Genomic DNA, 18,979 nt, shown 5'->3' on the forward strand with positions numbered 1-18,979 from the left:
ATCATTGTTGGTAGAGAAGATAATTTCAACATAGACTAGAAAGAAAAAAAGAAAATGCCAAAACTCCTATGCATCTAACAACATTGTCTCGAAATACAGTAAGCAAGAATCGACCAAACAAAAGATTTTGATAATCCACTTCTAGAGTGGGATATTTATTATAAACTTGCTCAGTAAAAGATAGAACAGTCAAACATTTTGTTAATAAGAGATTGTTGAACACTCAAGGTTGACCTTCAAACATGTACTGAATAAACCGAGCCCACCCAACACCAAAGAAGTACACAGTATTTTGAAACACACAAGAATCCATTTTTTTAAAAACTGGCCACATACTAGGTTTATCATTTGGCATTCACTCTGAGTTATAAAACTTTCCCCTAAAATGCCTTTTAACCCAACTAGGGGTTTGCTTCATGTAAGAAGTCTAGAAATAGACTATTGCATAGGACACCCAAAAACATGCCACTGGGGAGTGAAAAATCTTGTATTCTGAGTGTTGTGTTGGGACTGTGACCCTAAAGTTCCCTGTGCTCACTAAGGGAATTTCACCCGTTTCCAAGAGAGCAACAGGGAAAGAGCAAAGGGAACTTAGTTAAGAGAAAAAGTGTGATGAACATTGTCCTTTCTGACAGCTGTTTAGGAATCCACACCAGTGACTTGCTCCTTCATTGGCCAGGGCTATCTGCTCTGCCCACCATTAGTTATGAGGAAAACTGGGAAATGCATTTAAAAACATTAAACAGTGTTAACTCTGAAAAAAAAATCTATGTACCCTTTGTAAAGATGAGAAGAATGGATGTGGCCAGGTAACTGACAGAATCAGCCACATGAGACTGCAGTGTAAGTCAGAACAAACACCCCGTATCAGTGTCATATAAAGACTACATACTCTGACTGTAATGCAGTCAAATCTGGGCCCAAAACAACAACTGACAAAAACAGCATCATAGAGCATATTCAACCCAAATCTAAATCAAACGCAGCTCCGACAGGGCTACATATTGGTGAGCTCAGACGTACGCTAAGTGAACTAAGGAAGCCGCTTCATGTCATAGTTCATGTGGCAGAGCTGGAAGGGTACATAGGGGGATAATCATCTTATAGGATTTTATTAGAAAAAAACTGGAAAATAATGAACTTCAATTTCCATTGAAGGATGAGACAATAAAGGCAGCAATCCTAACATTTCCTGTGTTTCTTTCCTACTAGGTACTCACTTGTGCCCTGTAAGTGAAAAGCTGGGAACTGAAGGCTTTCTCATAGCTATTACGATCAGTCTTTCTCCAGGTGTGGTCTCATGTGTAACTTAAGAACTGAATGTTTAAAGAGGTTTTCCCCACACTGCTTACGTCTTACAACGTGTCTCTGCGGTGAGAGTTCTTAGAGGGACTATGAATTTGAGACAACATTGAAGGCTTTTAAATATCCCTTAGATTCACAGGGTTTCTCTTTAGTGTGAGAATAAATATCTACTAATGAATGAAGATTAAGACTTTCCCCTCTATGTTAACTTACTGAGCTCCCTTTCAATATGTCCTGTGTTCAGTATTATGAGAAAAATGAAGATTTTCCCACATTCCTTTCATTCACAGGGCCTCTTACAGCTGTGATTCTTTAGATGGTTTTTAAGCCCTGAATTATTAACGTAGGCTCTTCCACATTCCTGACACTTATAGGGTTTCTCTCCTGTGTGAACCCTTGTATGTTCGGTAAGTTTTGAGGGTTTATGAAAGGCTTTCCCACATTCCTTACATTTATGGGACTTCTCCACAGTGTGCTTTATTAAGTGTTTATTAAGGTGTAAGGAATATCGAAAGGCTTTCCCACATTTCTTACATTCATAGGGCTTCTCTCCAGTGTGAATTTTCATGTGTCTCATAAGGAATGAATGATAAATAAAGGATTTCCTACAATCTTGACATTTATAGGTTTTCTCTCCAATCCTAGTGCTCTTATGTGAATCAGAATTTGAAACATGGGCAAAGGTTTTCCCATGTTGATTATTCTCATTATCTGTCTCCGCCATACAGGACTGCACCCGCACAGCACAGCCCCGCTTATTTCGGAAGGTGTTTTCATATTCATTAGACTCAGACATTTTTTCTTTAACCCGAGTCCTGCGTGCCCTAAGGACACAGTCTTCAGTGAAGACTTTCCCAAATGGACCACATTCATGAACGTTCACCTCCATATAAATTTGATCATATTTATGAAGCCCATGGTTCTGATTATCAAGCCACACTTTTGATTTCAGCTCTGTTGGAGTTCTCATACTTGGAACCAAAGGAATGTTCTGCCACAGTCCTCTACCATATTTGCTGTTTTTACAGATTTTTTGATTACTCATTACGATATGATTTTGTTTCAAAATATTTTTGGGGACATATTTTCTTGTGGAATCAAGAGTACCTATATCTGTTGGTACACCTGTTTTCAATTCTTTTGGGTATATGCCCTGTGCAGGCACCAGCTTTGAGTTTGGTTTAGGGTTTTCCCTCTTTTTGTGACATCCACAGACTCTACCCAGAGATTTTTTCTCTCGGACAACTGCAACTTGCTTCACTTTTTGCCTCCTCTGTTTGTGTGGCTCCTCTGTTTTGTGGCATTCCAAGTCTTCTAACGTGGAGGGCTGGGAACTGTTGCTAATGAGACACACTCTGCTGGCTGCATGAAATGTCTTTTCAGCAGGAACGTCCTGCTGAGGGACGGGTTTTTCGGTGTTATGTTGACCATCTGAAATAAAGTGGCACAAAAGTTAAGTTCTTTGTTGCAAGTAAAGGTAGGCTCGAGAAGATAAAATAGGTAAAGGCCCATGTGGTTTCTTTACAAATGTTCATTTGACATATGAGAGGCAAATATGAAAGGGCAGAAAGCAGGAGTAAGCAAGCTGAGAGAGAGAGAGAGAGAGACTAGGGTATCTGGACTGTATCACAGGGTAACTATGGTAAGGACAGTAATTCAGTATGGATGGCAAGTTGCTAAGAAATGCTTTTGTGGAGATCGAGGGTGTGAGTGGGAAAGCCAAGTGGGAGAGAACTGGACAAAAGTTTGTTATGGACTGAATTTGTTTCCTTCCCCAAAGTCATATGTTGAAGCTCTAACCCGCAATGTTATGGCATTTGCAGGTGGGGCCTTCTGGAGGTAATCGGGGTTGGATGAAGCCACCAGGGTACAGTCCCTGATGGGATCGGTGTCCTCAGAGGTAGAGAACAAGCTCTCTTTCTCTCTGTCATGTGAGGGCGTGATGAGAAGGTGGCCGTCTGCAAACCAGGAAGAGGGCCCTCACCAGGAACCAAACCTGCCAACACTTTGATCTTGGGACTTCCCAGACTCCAGAATGTGAGAAATAAATGTGTATTGCCACCTGATTTGTGGCATTTTATCGTACCAATCCGAACAAAGACAGAGTCCATGTGTAATTTTAAAGTTGAAGGGGGACAAGTCTTTAGCTGAGGAAAAAAAACTGAGGATGGATAAAAAAAAAAAAAAAAAAAAAAAATCTAGGTACCTGACAAAGTACACACATAGATGGGCCTCAGCTTTCCTTGCAGATGAAATGGGTTTTTAAATTAAATTGAGATGAAATTCACACAACATAAAAGTAACCATTTTCAAGTGCATAATTCAATGGCATTAAAGACATTCACCATGTTGTACAACCATCTCCATCAAGTTCCAGGACATTGTCATCACCCCAAAAGGAAACTGTGTTCATTCAGCAGTCCCTCCATGTTCAGCGCCTGGCAACCACTAATGTTTCTGTCTCCATGGATTTACCTGTTCTGGACATTTCAGGTAAATGTAATCGTATAATATGTGCCCTCTCGTGCCTGGCTTCTTTCGCTTAACGTAATGCCTGAGGTTCGTTCACGCTGTCACATGTATCAGAACGCCATTCCTTTTTATGGATGACTAACATGCCATGGTTTGTTTTCACCTTCTGGCTACTGTGAATAGTGCTGCTCTCTGTCTGCACACCTGTTTTCAATTCCTTTGGGTATATACCAATGTGTGGAATTGCTGCGTCCTTTGGTAATTCATATTTACCTTTTTGAGGAACTGCCCCGCTGTTTTCCAGTAGATGAAATGGATTCTTAATCAACATTTCTACATCATTTGTAAAACCCTTCCTCATAAGGACTCAGATCTGCCTGGCACTCAGGTGCCCAAGTGCAGGGGAAGATTCCCCTGCACTGTTCCCTGACCTGCTTCATGCTCCAAATGGAGAGCATGTGGGGTTCACCTGATTGAGGTTCTGGTCACTGGGAAATGGGAGAGTACGTGACGTAAGGGAACGGTGCCAGGACTTTGCATGAAACAGTGAATGCTTTGGTTTGCAGGGGTTCTGAAGCTGAGGAAGTGAATTCCTCATGAATGCACTGACTCTCCACTTTCCCCATGAATGTACTAAAACTCTGTACTCCATATCCACTCACTTAAGGACCTGCCAGAGGCTATTAACCACGAAGTGAACAGAAACATAATGCAGCGGACACATTTCCAGTTCCATGGTGGGAACCCTACGCCTACCACAGCAGCAGCTGTATCTCTGGAACTTAACAAGTGGGGTCCCATTTCTCAGCAGCACATAGGAGGTGCCTGACTTGGCTTTGTCACATGCCATGATGGGGTGCAGGAAGGGGCATCCTTACCTATGGAGGCCAGGTTCCTGTAGTTCTCCAGCATCACATTTCGGTAGAGAGTCCTCTGCTCAGGGTCCAGCAGGGCCCACTCCTCCTTGGTGAAGTTCAATGCCACATCCTTGAAGGTCACCAGGTCCTAAAAGCACATACCCATTTTGTTCCCTCCCAAAGATATGCTGAAACCCTAACACCCAGGACCTTGAATGTGACCTGATTTGCAAGCAGGATCTTTGAAGACGCAAAGAAGGTAAGACAGGGTCATACTGGAGAAGGTGGGCCCTAATCCAATGACTGATAGCCTCTTGAGAAAGGAAATTTGGACAAACAGAGGAAAGAAGGTCACAGGACAATGGAAGTAGAGACTGGAGTGATGTGTCCACAGGCCAGGGAACGCCAAGGAGAGGCCGTCGCAAGTTGTGTATAAAATTGTCCCACCTCTAATTTGAAGGCAAATGAGGCATAATTTACCAAAATTTTATATGCACTTACCCTTCGCTCTAGTATTTGCACTCATGGGATTATAAAAATACCCTGGCCAAAAAGCCAAATGACATATACGTATAATTCTGTGTTGAAGGTGATTTATAACAGCAAAAGACTGGAAATTACCCCAAATATTCAACAATAGGGATTGCTTAAAATCTGTGCTGCATCCACATAACAAAGAACCACAGAGCCATGGATAAGAATGAGTAAAATCTCTTCTACTATGGATACAAAGTGGTGTCATGTGGTATCCAGGTTATAATTTATATTTTCAGTAAAAAGAAAAAAAAGGGCCCAGGATATATGCTGCAAACCAGACTTCTCAGTAAGAAACAGAGTGGAGGAGAAGGGATCGAAGGAAGACTTGTCTAAATATAACCTTGTTATATAGATTTTAATTGGGAACCATGTAGTGTTGACATATTCAAAAATAAGAAAAAAAAACCCTAAAATGGAAAAACGGAAACAAAGCATGTATCAAGCCAGCAGGTTTACCACCGGAGGTAAAAGGTGGATTAAAGGGACTCCACAACCTTAGAGACCATCATACAAAAAGAAAGGGAACCAGACGTCTCACCAGGTGGCTTTACTGCATAAAGTAACATGGTCATTGCTTCTTACAAAAATGTTATACCCACTGTAGGATCAGGAAGAGAGGGATTACGTTAATGCTAGGATGCAAGATCTTTAGTCTGAGAAGAAAGATTCAAATATAAAATAAAAACGTTTTTAAAAAGCCAGCTTTACAATCAAGTATCAGCATGATCCCTTGACCAGTCTATGCTAAGAAAATGGTTAGAATTAATAAGCAGGAAGCAAAAGAAACAAATGAGCCAGGAACAGGAAATACAGAATGGGAGTCAAGCTATCTTGTGGTGCCAGAAGGCAGAGAAACCGTCCTAGACTCTGTTAAGAGGATACAGAGGTCAGCTGCAAGAGTCTTCCAATGGCCCAATTTAGAATATTCTGAACCACAAAATTGCAATTCACTGAAACACACTGAATACTAAAAACACACAAACTCACAATGATACTCAAAAAGGGAGTGTCAAATGGGGAATAAAAGAGCATTTCTCACCAGAGGAGGTGGCTTTAGTCCTTATTCTGAAACTTCGTTAATAAAGAGGCACAATTAAGCCTTCAGTCTGCCTTTCTAGTAGACACGTTATTTGGGAGTAACTAAATAGCCCTTGCTGACGACAGGAAACTACAGAATTCCGGCTAAAAACTTGGAAGAAATGATTGCATTGAAAAGCTATCATTTTGCAACCCAAATGAAACAACTGATTTAAGAAACAAACATTAATGGATGTTAAGACATGGAGGTGTCTTATATAATGGCAAGAGCTTTTATATTCATATGGATGTCTTATGGGATGTGATATATTATGAAGGACATATCACCTGAGATGCACCATTGCAAAAAATGTCTACCCAAATCTAATCACACCCTTAGGTCTAACAGGGGAGCAGTCATACAGATCCGCACCTGGGACCTTCTACTGCATTAACTCAGCGACATCAACAGGTCAAGGTCATGAACAAAAGGAAGGCAAGTTCCAGTTAGACTATGAGACCTGAAAGAGAAACACTATCTATGCAATGTGTTTGCACCCTGCTTAAAAGAAATCTAACTCTAAAAGATATTTTTGGTGGAAACTGGTGAAATTCAAACTCTGACCAAGGGGGTTATGAGGTTTTTTTTTTTCTTTCCTAACCCACACAAGTGGCTAATTCCTTTATCTGTGAGCCTGCATGTTTACTACACTATTCACAAATTCGACTTGTAAGTTTTATATACTCTTGTCTTTATGAAATTTTTTCATAAACTCACATACTAAGCAAACTTGGATTGAAACTTAAAAAGCTTTCTAAACAGTGATGTTAAATTATGGAAAGTGTCAAACACACACAATATAGTGAGAATGAAATAAAACCAAGGCCTGGTCCACCTTTCACGCAGCTTCCCCACTCAGTCTCCCACCCTTTTCCCACCTCCCTTCATTTCCCGTCTCTAATTGAATGATTGTAAACAAAACTCCAGATATTCTGGCACTTCATCATTAAATACTGCCGGTATATAGTATTCAGAAAGCATGAGGAATCTTTTAAAACGTGATCATGACATCATCACACTGAGAAATGCTAGCAGCCTGTTTTTATAGAATCAAATATTTAGTCCGTTTCCAAAACAAGACCCACATGTGTATTTGGTCACTTAAGTCTTTTTAAATCTATGACAGCAACCCCTTATATTTGCTGCAGAAGAGTGTACAACAAGCTCATTTTCATGAGATAAAGGGAAAATAAGGGGCCCTGAAAAGATATGCAAGGATCTATAAAAGTGGTTACTTCTGGGTGGCCAGGAATTGAGAACAGACCAGGAAGAAAGAGGAAAGAGGAAAGATTTCAAGGTTTGCCCTAATGATTTTAATTTTTTAAACACAGTGATCATTACATATTTAAAAAATAAATTACCAAACAGAATTGAGTTTTCAATTAAATAATGAATTTGCAACTCAATTTACGAGTTTGATTTTTTACTTTGAAGTCACACTTTCCAGCTGTTAAAGAGAAAAACTACAGGCCCCAAATGGCGTCACTCTTACTAAAAAGCCCATGATCCTAAACCTAGATTTCACATCAGATCTAACTGCAGTTTTAACCTCTCCCAGAAACGTAATTTTGATCAACCAGTCTGGAATTTTCTGAACAAGCACCAGAAAGGTAATCTGTCACATGGGTCCTCTCCATCCCTCTTTGAAAGAAGAGGTAGTCTGCTTTATAAATCCCTTGCCATTCTCTTCCCCCAAAGAAAAAATGACCAGCCTCCGAAGAATCCTTTCTTTCCTTTTGTCAATAGCTGCTTTGTCCCACCCAACCCTGCTTCCTATAAAAACCTCCCATTTTGTACAACCTCTTAGAGCTCCCTTCTAGTTGCTAGATGGGGTGCTGCCTGATTCATGAATCGTTTAATTAAAGCATATTAGATCTTTAAGTATACTTGGTTGAATTTCTTTTTTTTTTTTAAACACAGCTAAAATAGGAACTCCTATTTGAAAGATTTCATTTCGAAATTCTCTAGGGGCACAAAACAACCGGTGTTCTTCCAGCCGGAATGGTATCCCCTCATCTCCTTAAAAAATATACTTATTCCATTTCTTAAGAAATATGCAACTATAACAGCGTGGTATCAAAAAATTCAAATATCCATGCTGGGTCCTAAGATCCCCTGGTATTCACTACTCCAGAGCACTCATTAACTCAGGTTTTTACAAAATAAAAAGAAATTTGACTCAAATAATTACAAAGTTATGAAATGCTTGGGCAAAACTAGATATTATAAGCAGCTCACAAATTGTGAAACGATGTGTAAATCTACCCTGCTATCCATTAGGTGGAGATAATCAGACCCCGATGACACCGGTCGCAAAAAGTTTTTCTTCTTCTTCTGTATACTGTTTTCTTACCTACTGAGAAACCTTGTTCTCTAAAAATCATAGCCTACTCAAAACGAGACTGTTAGATATCAGATCAGTAAGAAAAGAACTTCCCATTTTTGGCTGGGGCAACTAAGTCACTCTGACAGAGAAGCAAACAGCTTCAGTCTGCAATTTGCAGAGTTTCGGATCCGGACGCGGCATTCCACAGCTTATCGAGTTTGCGGTTTCCAAGGAAACAACCAGGCCCGACGATAAACCTTCTGCACACAGCTCAGCCTGAGCTTATCTAAGCAAATTTAAGTTTACCCTTTCTCCTCAATCTGATGACCTCAAACCTTCCGCTATCTGGCCGGTTCCTCTGGGGTGCAATCTCTCTTCTCGCCACAAACCAATACAACTGGGGCGCCGGTTTCGTCCGTGGTGATCTCAGGTGCATTAGCTTGGGACAACCGGGAACAAAGAAAAGGCGTAATTCTGCGGCAGCTCAGGTCAGCAGGCAGAAGGAAACCATACACATCTGGCAGATGAAACACCTCCCCACCTGTGCCCGGGGCTTCCCGCGAACCAGACCTCCCCGGAGTACACGAAGGACAATTACGCAACTTGTTCAGACCCTGGGGTTTGCTCCTGACAACAACCCTGCCTCTCCCTTAAACTTGGCCTTTTATAAACTTCTACCGCGGTCTCAGTTCAAAAGGAAGCACGTGCCCATCGGACCAAACTCAAACCGCGAAGCACATTCTCTAGAAGAACCCAACGGACGGCCTCTCTGACTGCCTGGAATTTTCCAGCTCACCCTAATCACAACCAACTCCAACACTTTCACCGATTCAAGTAAAACAGCTCCCGCAGCAGTGTCTTCGCTCTCCCCCAAGGTAAGCGGCGTTTTGCAAGGTTGCAGCGCGGGGAGAGCCCCCCCCCCCCCCCCCAGATCCCTCGCAAGGTGAAGGGCGCCTTCTGGGCGCAACACATGGGCCGCTAGGGGCTCCCCTTCTCCCGGCGGAGAATAGGCTTTTGCACACAGCTACTCCCAACTCTTCGGAACCGACCCGGCCCACCCGACTCGGCACGCCCGCGGTGTGCACTTGTGTGACAATCCGGCAGCTACACTTACCATTTCACCAACACCAGCTTCGGGACGCGTATCCATGGCTGGCGCAGCCCAAGAGCTCATTCCAGATATTGAAGGGTTGTAGAGCTGCAGGCAAGAGGGATGGAACTGTACAAATAATAATCAAATAAACCAATAAAACTACTCCCCCTGCCCCACCGCCAACGATCGAGAACAAAGATGCGTCCTGCCCAGGCATTCTGTACCTGCTTCCAGAACCCCTCCTCAAAATGGACGGGTTCAGAGGGTAAAGGGAGGAGCCAAGCAGGAAGGGGCTCCGGAGACCCACACCCTAGCCCTCCCGCAGGAGCCCACGGTCTGACTCCACCCCCAGCAGATTTGCATTTCCTGCTGAACTTTCTCACCAGACATTCCTGATCCTTGGACGCAGAAGACATTCCAGCATAGGTCCTGCCTCCTACTCTTTGGCTTTCACTGTCCCCTCCGCGTTCTCGGGCTTGGAACCTTGCCCGGAAGAACACTCTGGAATAGCTCTCCTCACAGGCTTTCCCTATAGTCTAAATGCCTTCTCCACAGGTTTTGTTTGATTAGTCCCCAGCGGAGTCCCTCAGCAGCTGAGCTACTCAGACTTTATCAGGGACAACAGATGAGATGACATCCTGATAATACACCTACTTCGCTCTGATATCAAAACAATTTTACTCTTAAAAACATCTTCATTTTTGTCATAAACAAGTGGATTTGAAACTATATCAAACCAATGCACAATCGTTTTAATGAAATGCTCCTTCACTTCCAGTAGTGCAACTCTACCCTAAATCCTACTTGTCTAATAGTAATACACACCTTGCTGGGGGCAGCCGGATGGCTCAGTTAGAGTGCGACCTCTCAACAACAACGTTGCTGGTTCAATTCCGGTATGGGATGGTGAGCTGTGCCCCCTGCAACTAAAGATTGAAATGGCAACTGGATTTGGAGCTGAGCTGCACCCTCCACAACTAAGACTGAAGGACAACAACTTTACTTGGAGCTGATGGGCCCTGGAGAAATACACTGTTCCCCAATATTCCCCAGTAAAAAAAAAACACCTAACCCCCCCCCCCCCCACCTTATTAAAAAACTAAAGTCAACCAAGTACAAAGACTATTTGTTTAGAGCGGTTTTAGGTTTACAACAAAATTGAGAGGGAGGTATAGAGATTTCCCATATACTCCCTACCCCTACACGTGCATAGCTAGACCCCCTGCCCTTACCAACATCACTCACCAGGATGCTACATTTTTTTTTTTTTTAAGATTTTATTGGGGACGGGGAACAGGACTTTATTGGGGAACAGTGTGTGTACTTCCAGGCCTTTTTTTTTTCCAAGTCAAGTTGTTGTCCTTTCAATCTTAGTTGTGGAGGGCGCAGCTCAGCTCCAGGTCCAGTTGTCGTTGCTAGTTGCAGGGGGCACAGCCCACCATCCCTTGCGGGAGTCGAGGAGTTGAACTGGCAACCTTGTGGTTGAGAGCCCACTGAACCGGCAGCCTTTGGAGTTAGGAGCATGGAGCTCTAACTGCCTGAGCCGCTGTGCCGGCCCCAGAATGCTACATTTTTAACCAGCGATAAACCTACAGTGACATGTCATAACCACCCAGAGTCCATAGTTTACCTTTAGGCTCACTTTTGGTGTTGAGCTTTCCATGGGTTTAGATGAATATATAATGAAATATCCACCATTATAATAGCATACAGAGTGTTTTCACTGTCCTAAAATTCCTGTGCTCTGCCTAGTTCTATCTCCCCCTCCATCCCACCTATACTAGTTCTAAAACATTTTTAAAATTGTGATAAAATACGCATAATAAAAATTTCCACTTTAACCATTTTTAAGTGTAAATTCAGTGACATTAAGTACATCCACACTGTTGTGCAACCATCATCGCTCTCCAGATCCAGAACTTTTTCATCTTTCCAAACTAATATTCTGTATTCATTAAACTCTACCTCCTCATGTCCTTTCCCCCCAGCCCCTGGAAACCTCTATTCTACTTTCCATTGCTATGAATTTAACTATTCTTCATACCTCATAGAAGTGGAATCATATAATATTTGTACTTTTGTGCCTGGCTTATTTCATTTCTCAACCGATGGTTGTTGGCACTAGATGGTCATTGGCACCAATTCAATGTCAACAAGAATCCCCAACTTGGGGTGCAGTGCAAACAGCTGGATTATGAAGCAGCACCGTTGTGGAACACCATGGCTTGGAAGTAGCCCTTAGTTGAGACCCCTCTCCAGCTCTGCTCCACACATGCAAGACCTCTTCCTGTCTTCCTGGGAAACACAGTCCCCTGTCTTGTTGGAAAGTGGAAGTTCACTATTGGGGTGGGGGGGGGGGATGCTGACTGAAGGCCCTGATTGGTCTGCTCTAATGCAAATGACTCCATAGCCTCACAGTTTGATTGGTCCAAAAAGTACTGTCCTGATTGGTTGGAACAGAGCTGCTCTGGTTGGAATAGAGCTGCTCTGATTGGTCAGCGGAGATGCTAATGAGGTTATAGGTGCACAGATCTGATTGGACAGAAAAGCCTTAGTCCTATTGGTTATTTACGATTCCAGGAACTCCTTTATAAGGGTTGGCTCAGGAACATAGAGCAGGCAGATAGTTCAAGGCAGGGAGCCCGGTTTAGTGCAGGTTTGTCTCTGAAGGGTGGCTTGTGTGAGAGGCTCATATTTAGCAACAGTCTGCTAGGCTGTTTATAAATTTGAGCCCAGTTAGCCACCAGTAGCTCTTCTTAACAGGGCTTGCTCTTGAGGTCAACACATTTAACGTGTTTTCAAGATTCATCTATATTGTAGCATGTATCAGTACTCCATTCCTTTTTGTTGGTGGCTAAACAATATTTCATTGTATGGATATACTACATTTTGTTTACCCATTCATCCATCTACAGGTGTTTGGGTTATTTCACCTTTTGGCTTTTGTGAATTATGCCACTATGAACATTGGTATACAAATGCACCAGGTTTTTTTTGAAGTTAGTATTTTTATGGTATGATTTATTTTGAGGTTTTTGCCTTCAACATTTTGGTATCATTTTATTTGAGTCTAATCTCTAGTAATCACTATAATTGAATTTCAAAAATCCCATCTGACAAACTTTGTCTTTGAATTGGAGTTGATCCATTTATATTTAAGGTAATTAGTGTTATAATTGGATTTAAATTGTTGACCTTAAAAAAAAAAAAGTTATTTTCCCAGCAAAATGGGTTTACTCAGAAATAATAAAGAATTGCAATTCGGGACAAGCAAGCAAAGCCATAGACAAGTCCAAGAAAGAAGAGGAACATTTTTTTATGGAGAAAAAGGAAAAAGTTGGGAGGGGCTGTTTTGAACAAAAGTTCATTAGAGAAAGGTGAGCATTTAGGGAGATGACTGTTGCTCATTGACTGAGCTGCTGGGGGAGTTGATTTCTTGTAGGAGATGCAATGTAGTCTTTTCCTGAAGGGGCCTATAAATGATAATTCTTTCCTGTTGACAATTCTGTTGGAGTCTGTAATTGACAATTCTTCCTGTAATTAACATGGAGCTGTACTGTGTGAGAGCTCCCCCTTCTGGTCTCCCAAATTTTAGTGAAGTTTCCCTTTATTAATTTTCACAAAATCTACCACTTTGCTATTTGTTTTATATTTTTCCATATTGTTCAGTGTTCCTTTATTTCTACTTCCTTGACTACTTTTGGATTATTCCATAATCCTTCTCTAAATTATTCAGTCTTTAAAATTTTACTTTCAGAAGTTGCCCTAGAGATCTCAAAATGCATCCTTAACTTAAAAATCTAGTATAAAATTGTAGTTTTACTACATTGAAGATAATTTAAGTATCATTATGACCTATTGGTGTTATGTGTTTTGAAACAGTACATAATGTAAATTCAATAAGATGTTATCATTGCTGTTTTATACAGACAATATTTAGATTTACTCCTATATTTATTCTTCCCATTGCTAATTGTGTCCTTTCCGTATTTCTGCTCTCATCTGTTATTATTTTTCTTTTTCCTTTAGTGTAAGGCAGCTGGCAGTACGTTCTCTCAATTTTTTGTCTTAAAATGATTTATTTCACTTTTATTTATTTTTTTAAAAAATTTATTGGGGTGACAATTGTTAGTAAAATTACATAGATTTCAGGTGTACAATTCTGTATTACATCATCTATAAATCCCATTGTGTGTTCACCACCCAGAGTCAGTTCTCTTTCCATCACCATATATTTGATCCCCCTTACCCTCATCTTTCACCTTACCCTCATCTCCCACCTCCCTCCCCCTTTACCCTCTGGTAACCACTAAACTATTGTCTGTGTCTATGAGTTTTTTTTTGCTTTTTTTTTAAAGATTGGGAAAGGGGAACAGGACTTTATTGGGGAACAGTGTGTACTTCCCGGACTTTTTTCCAAGTCAAGTTATTGTCCTTTCAATCTTAGTTGTGGAGGGCGCAGCTCAGTTCCAGGTCCAGTTGCCGTTTTCTAGTTGCAGGGGGCACAGCCCACCATCCCTTGCGGGAGTCGAACCAGCAACCTTGTGGTTGAGAGGACACATTCCAACCAACTGAGCCATCCGGGAGCTCAGCGGCAGCTCAGCTCAAGGTGCCGTGTTCAATTTTAGTTGCAGGGGCTGCTGCCCACCATCCCTTGTGGGACTCAAGGACTTGAACTGGCAACCTTGTGGTTGAGAGCCCGCACTCTAGTCAACTGAACCATCTGGGAGCCCAGCGGCAGCCCAGCTCAAGGTGCAGTGTTCAATCTTAGTTGCAGGGGGCGGAGCCCACCATCCCTGGGGGTCTCGAGGAGTTGAACCGGCAACTTTGTGGTTGACAGCCCACTGACCCATGTGGGAATCGAACCGGCAGCCTTCAAAGTTAGGAGCATGGAGCTCTAAGGCCGGCCCCTGTGTCTATGAGTTTTTGTTTCTCATTTGTTTGTCTTGTTCTTTTGTTGTTTTTGGTTTATATACCACATATCAGTGAAATCACATGGTTCTCTGCTTTTTCTGTCTGACTTATTTCGCTTAGCATGATACTCTCAAGATCCATCCATGTTGTCACAAGTGTTCCTATATCATCTTTTCTTACCACCAAATAGTATTCCATTGTGTATATATATACCACAACTTCTTTATCCATTCATCTATCGAAGGAGATTTTGGTTGTTTCCATGTCTTGGCCACCGTAAACAAAGCTGCAATGAACATTGGAGCACACATGTCTTTATGTATAAATGTTTTCAGATTTTTTGGGTAGATACCCAGGAGAGGGATTGCTGGGTCATATGGTAATTCTATTCGTAATTTTTCCGGGAACCTCCACACTGCCTTCCATAATGGCTGCACCAGTCTGCATTCCCACCAACAGTGTATGAGGGTTCCTTTTTCTCCACAGCCTCTCCAACACTTGTTACTATTTGTCTTGTTGATGATAGCCATTCTGACTGGGGTGAGGTGATATCTCATTGTGGTTTTTATTTGCATTTCTCTGATGATTAGTGATGTTGAGCATTTTTTCATATGTCTATTTGCCATTTGTATGTCCTCTTTGGAGAAATGTCTCTTCAAGTCCTCTGCCCATTTTTCAGTTGGGTTGTTTGTTTTTTTGTTGTTGAGTTGCATGAGTTCCTTGTATATTTTGGATATTAGCCCCTTATCGGAGGCACTATTTGCAAAAATCTTCTCCCATTCAATTGGTTGCCTCTTTATTTTGTCGATGGTTTCTTTTGCTGTGCAGAAGCTTTTAAGTTTCATATAGTCCCATTCGTTTATTTTAGCTTTTACTTCCCTTGCCTTTGGAGTCAAATTCATAAAGTGCTCTTTGAACCCAAGGTCCATAAGTTTAGCACCTATGTTTTCTTCTATGCAGTTTATTGTGTCAGGTCTTATGCTTAAGTCTTTGATCCATTTTGAATTAATTTTGGTACATGGTGACAGATAGCAGTCCAGTTTCATTCTTTTGCATGTGACTATCCAATTCTCCCAGCACCATTTATTGAAGAGGCTGTCTTTCCTCCACTGTATGTTTTTAGCTTCTTTGTCAAAAATTATCTGTCCATATTTATGTGGTTTTATTTCTGCATTCTCAATTCTATTCCATTGATCTATGTGTCTGTTTTTCTGGCAATACCATGCTGTTTTGATTATTGTAGCCCTGTAGTACAAGCTAAAGTCAGGGAGTGTGATACCTCCAGTATTCTTTTTTCTTAAGATTGCTTTGGCTATTCGGGGTCTTTTGTGGTTCCAAACAAATCTGATGATTTTTTTGTTCTATTTCTTTAAAAAATGCCATTGGGATTTTGATGGGGATTGCATTAAATCTGTATATTGCTTTGGGTAATATCGCCATTTTAACTATGTTGATTCTTCCAATCCATGAGCACGGAATGTCTTTCCATTTCTTTGTGTCTTCTTCAATTTCTTTAAAAAATGTCTTATAGTTTTCAGCATATAGGTCCTTCACATCCTTGGTTAAGTTTATTCCTAGGTATTTTATTCTTTTTGCTGCAATTGCAAAAGGAATTGTTTTTTGTATTTCTTTTTCTGAGATTTCATTGTTAGTATATAGGAATGCAATGGACTTTGTATGTTGATCTTGTAGCTGGCAACTTTACTATATTCGTTGATTGTTTCTAATAGCTTTTTGGTGGAGTCTTTAGGGTTTTCTATATATAGCATCATGTCATCAGCAAAGAGTGACAATTTAACTTCTTCATTCCCAATTTGGATGCCTTTTATTTCTTTTTCTTGCCTAATTGCTCTGGCAAGGACTTCCAACACTATGTTGAAAAGCAGAGGTGACAGGGGACAGCCCTGTCGTGTTCCTGAACATAGAGCAAAGGGCTCAGTTTTTCACCATTAATTATGAGATTAGCTGAGGGTTTCTCATATATGGCCTTTATTATGTTAAGGTATTTTCCTTCTATACCTATTTTAAGTGTTTTAATCATAAATGGATGTTGTATCTTGTCAAATGCTTTTTCTGCATCAGTTGATATAATCATATGATTTTTGTCCTTTATTTTGTTTGTGTGATGTATCACATTGATGGATTTGCAGATGTTGAACCATCCTTGTGCCTCGGGGATGAACCCCACTTGGTCATGATGAATAATCTTTTTAATGCATTGTTGTATTTGATTTGCTAGAATTTAGTTTAGGATTTTTGCATCTGTATTCATCAGAGATACTGGTCTGTAGTTTTCTTTTTTTGTGTGGTCCTCACTTTTATTTTTAAAGGGCATTTTTACTGGGTATAGAATTCTAGATTGGCATTTTCCCCCAACACTTTGAAAACATCATTCAATATTTTCTTGGTGGTAGTCCAGTGTTTCTATTGAGAATTCAGCTGTTATTGTAATTTTTGTTCCTTCAAAGGTAATATGTATTCCCCTCCCACTCCAAATGCTGTTAAGATTTTTAAAAATTGTCTTTCATTTTCAACAGTTTTATTATGGTGGACCTACATATAGTTTTCTAAGCCTTTATCCTGCTGTCATTCTGAGAACTTCTTGAATAACTTTCACTGGTTTTCGACCATTATTTTTATCCTATTGCTTCTGCCCCACTCTCTTTCTATTCTCCCAGAAGTTAGACATTTTCACTCTGCCTTCTATATTTCTTATTCTGTTATATTTTATATTCCATTCTTTTTTTATTCCATGTACCATTTTGGATCTTTTCCCTATTGACCTTCTAGTTCTTTGTTATTTACTTCAGCTGTGTATAACCTGAGGTTATTCATACAAATTAATAACAAATTAATCCTAAAAATGCTTTTAATCTTATGCTTCCCCCCAGACTTCTGCTGTGGCATGAAGGTATGATACCCGTGGGCACCCATGTGGCCATTTATTCTGGTGTATATGCAAATCTGAAAGTGAGAAGGAATTAAACTTTCCCAGCAGCCGTTGACTGAGTTATGATTAGAGCCAGTGAGTAAAAGCCCCAGCTTCCCATCCTCTGTTGGGACAGTTCTGAGTATATTCTAGGCGGTTCCTCAAAAGAACCCCAAAATTATTGTTGCACAGCTGTTAAAGTGGGAACCAGCTTAATATTCCAGTCTTGGATTGACTCCCCCTTTTCCCCTATTTTATTCTTCTCAGTACCCCCATATCTGTTCCCTCTGACTTCTTCCCCAAATAAACTACCTGCATACAAGCCCTTGTCTCAGGCTTTCCTTTTTGGGGATCCCAAATTAAGACAGTAGAGCTCAGGGGTGTTAGGCAGGGAAGCACGAGCCTGGGTTCAGGCCTGCGCTCAAGAGCATTGAAGAATATTCCTCTTGCGGCCTCTAGTGGTGGGTGACCTAAATGCTTATTATGTTAGAAAAATCATCATGTTATACAATTGGGCAGAAGTCAAAGATTTCGAGGATAACTGGAACTTGTATATATCTTGACCTGAGTCAGTTGCATTGACAGGTGATTTATCTCCATGTTACCTATTTCTCCTGCTTTGCTGCGACCCACTAAATCCACATCTATGGCCTCATGGGGAGTTCCCTGTCACTGTTAACAGAGATGGAAAAAACGAGGGTCTGTATAGCATGCCAGAATTAGAAGTTTTTGGTCATTGCATTATAACCCTGATCAAGCATGACCCCAAGAGAAGATGTTGAAGGGAAATTCTCTCAGGGGGCGGATTTTCCATACTTTGTGGAAAGAAAAGTGCCTGAAGTCAAAGACCTATATTGATATGTGGACAGTTCCTAAAGAGTTTTGCAGCTGGGCAAAGTCTTGGTAAAAGCAAGTTAAGAAGGGTAGTTGAGGAGTTCTGGAGGAGAGTACTCAACCCCTAGAAACTGGTTTTGGGTTTCTGGTCTTCAGAACTGTGAGAGAATCCATTTCGGTTATTTTAAGCCACCAAGTTTGTGGTCATTTGTTACAGCAGCCCTAGGAAACGATTACAAACACTGATGCTAAAATGACTAAATTGTCATTGCCCCATGAGAAAAATTTACTGATAGGGTTTTATCCCCTGCATTCAGGGCAAGAATTTTTCATCTGGACAAAGAACAAGCTAATGCTAAGGAGAGCATTACATGTGTCTTCTCTGTAGTCTCCACTCAGCCTTCTAATTTTACTCTCTGACTTTCTGGCCCTTGGTCTGTGTCCCAGGAGGCAAATCTCCAGGAACTGCATTGTTCTGCAGGCTCCATACTGAGGTGGCATTTTTGCTTAACACCCCAACCTCTGTTCCACAAAACAATGCAGTGAGACAGCGACCAATTTAGATTTAATGTCCACAGAACCTGGGTACTTTCCTGGCTCCATCAGTAATCAATGGAATGAAGACTCTTCTGTC

The 18,979-nt window shown here is 41.1% G+C and overlaps 1 protein-coding gene across 4 annotated transcripts; it reads right to left on the reverse strand.

Moving 5' to 3' along the window:
• Positions 1-111: 111 nt before the first annotated feature.
• Positions 112-10,106, reverse strand: ZNF114 (zinc finger protein 114). Of its 4 annotated transcripts, XM_088800068.1 has the most exons (5): positions 9,893-10,105; positions 9,690-9,794; positions 8,882-9,014; positions 4,656-4,782; positions 112-2,736 (listed from the first exon to the last, which is right to left on the reverse strand). In XM_088800068.1, exons 4-5 carry the CDS (start codon positions 4,687-4,689, stop codon positions 1,586-1,588), a joined length of 1,185 nt encoding a protein of 394 aa, XP_088656194.1. In that variant the 5' UTR covers positions 4,690-4,782; positions 8,882-9,014; positions 9,690-9,794; positions 9,893-10,105; the 3' UTR covers positions 112-1,585. The 4 variants fall into 4 exon arrangements, with proteins under 4 accessions (XP_088656194.1, XP_019608209.3, XP_019608207.3 ...); XM_019752650.3 differs by lacking the exon at positions 8,882-9,014 and having other exon boundaries at positions 9,690-9,773; positions 9,893-10,106; XM_019752648.3 differs by lacking the exon at positions 8,882-9,014.
• Positions 10,107-18,979: the final 8,873 nt, after the last annotated feature.

The sequence above is a fragment of the Rhinolophus sinicus genome, chromosome 8 (genome assembly GCF_057876585.1).
Source record: "Rhinolophus sinicus isolate RSI-liver-muscle chromosome 8, RSI-T2T, whole genome shotgun sequence".
NCBI classification, from domain to species: domain Eukaryota; kingdom Metazoa; phylum Chordata; class Mammalia; order Chiroptera; family Rhinolophidae; genus Rhinolophus; species Rhinolophus sinicus.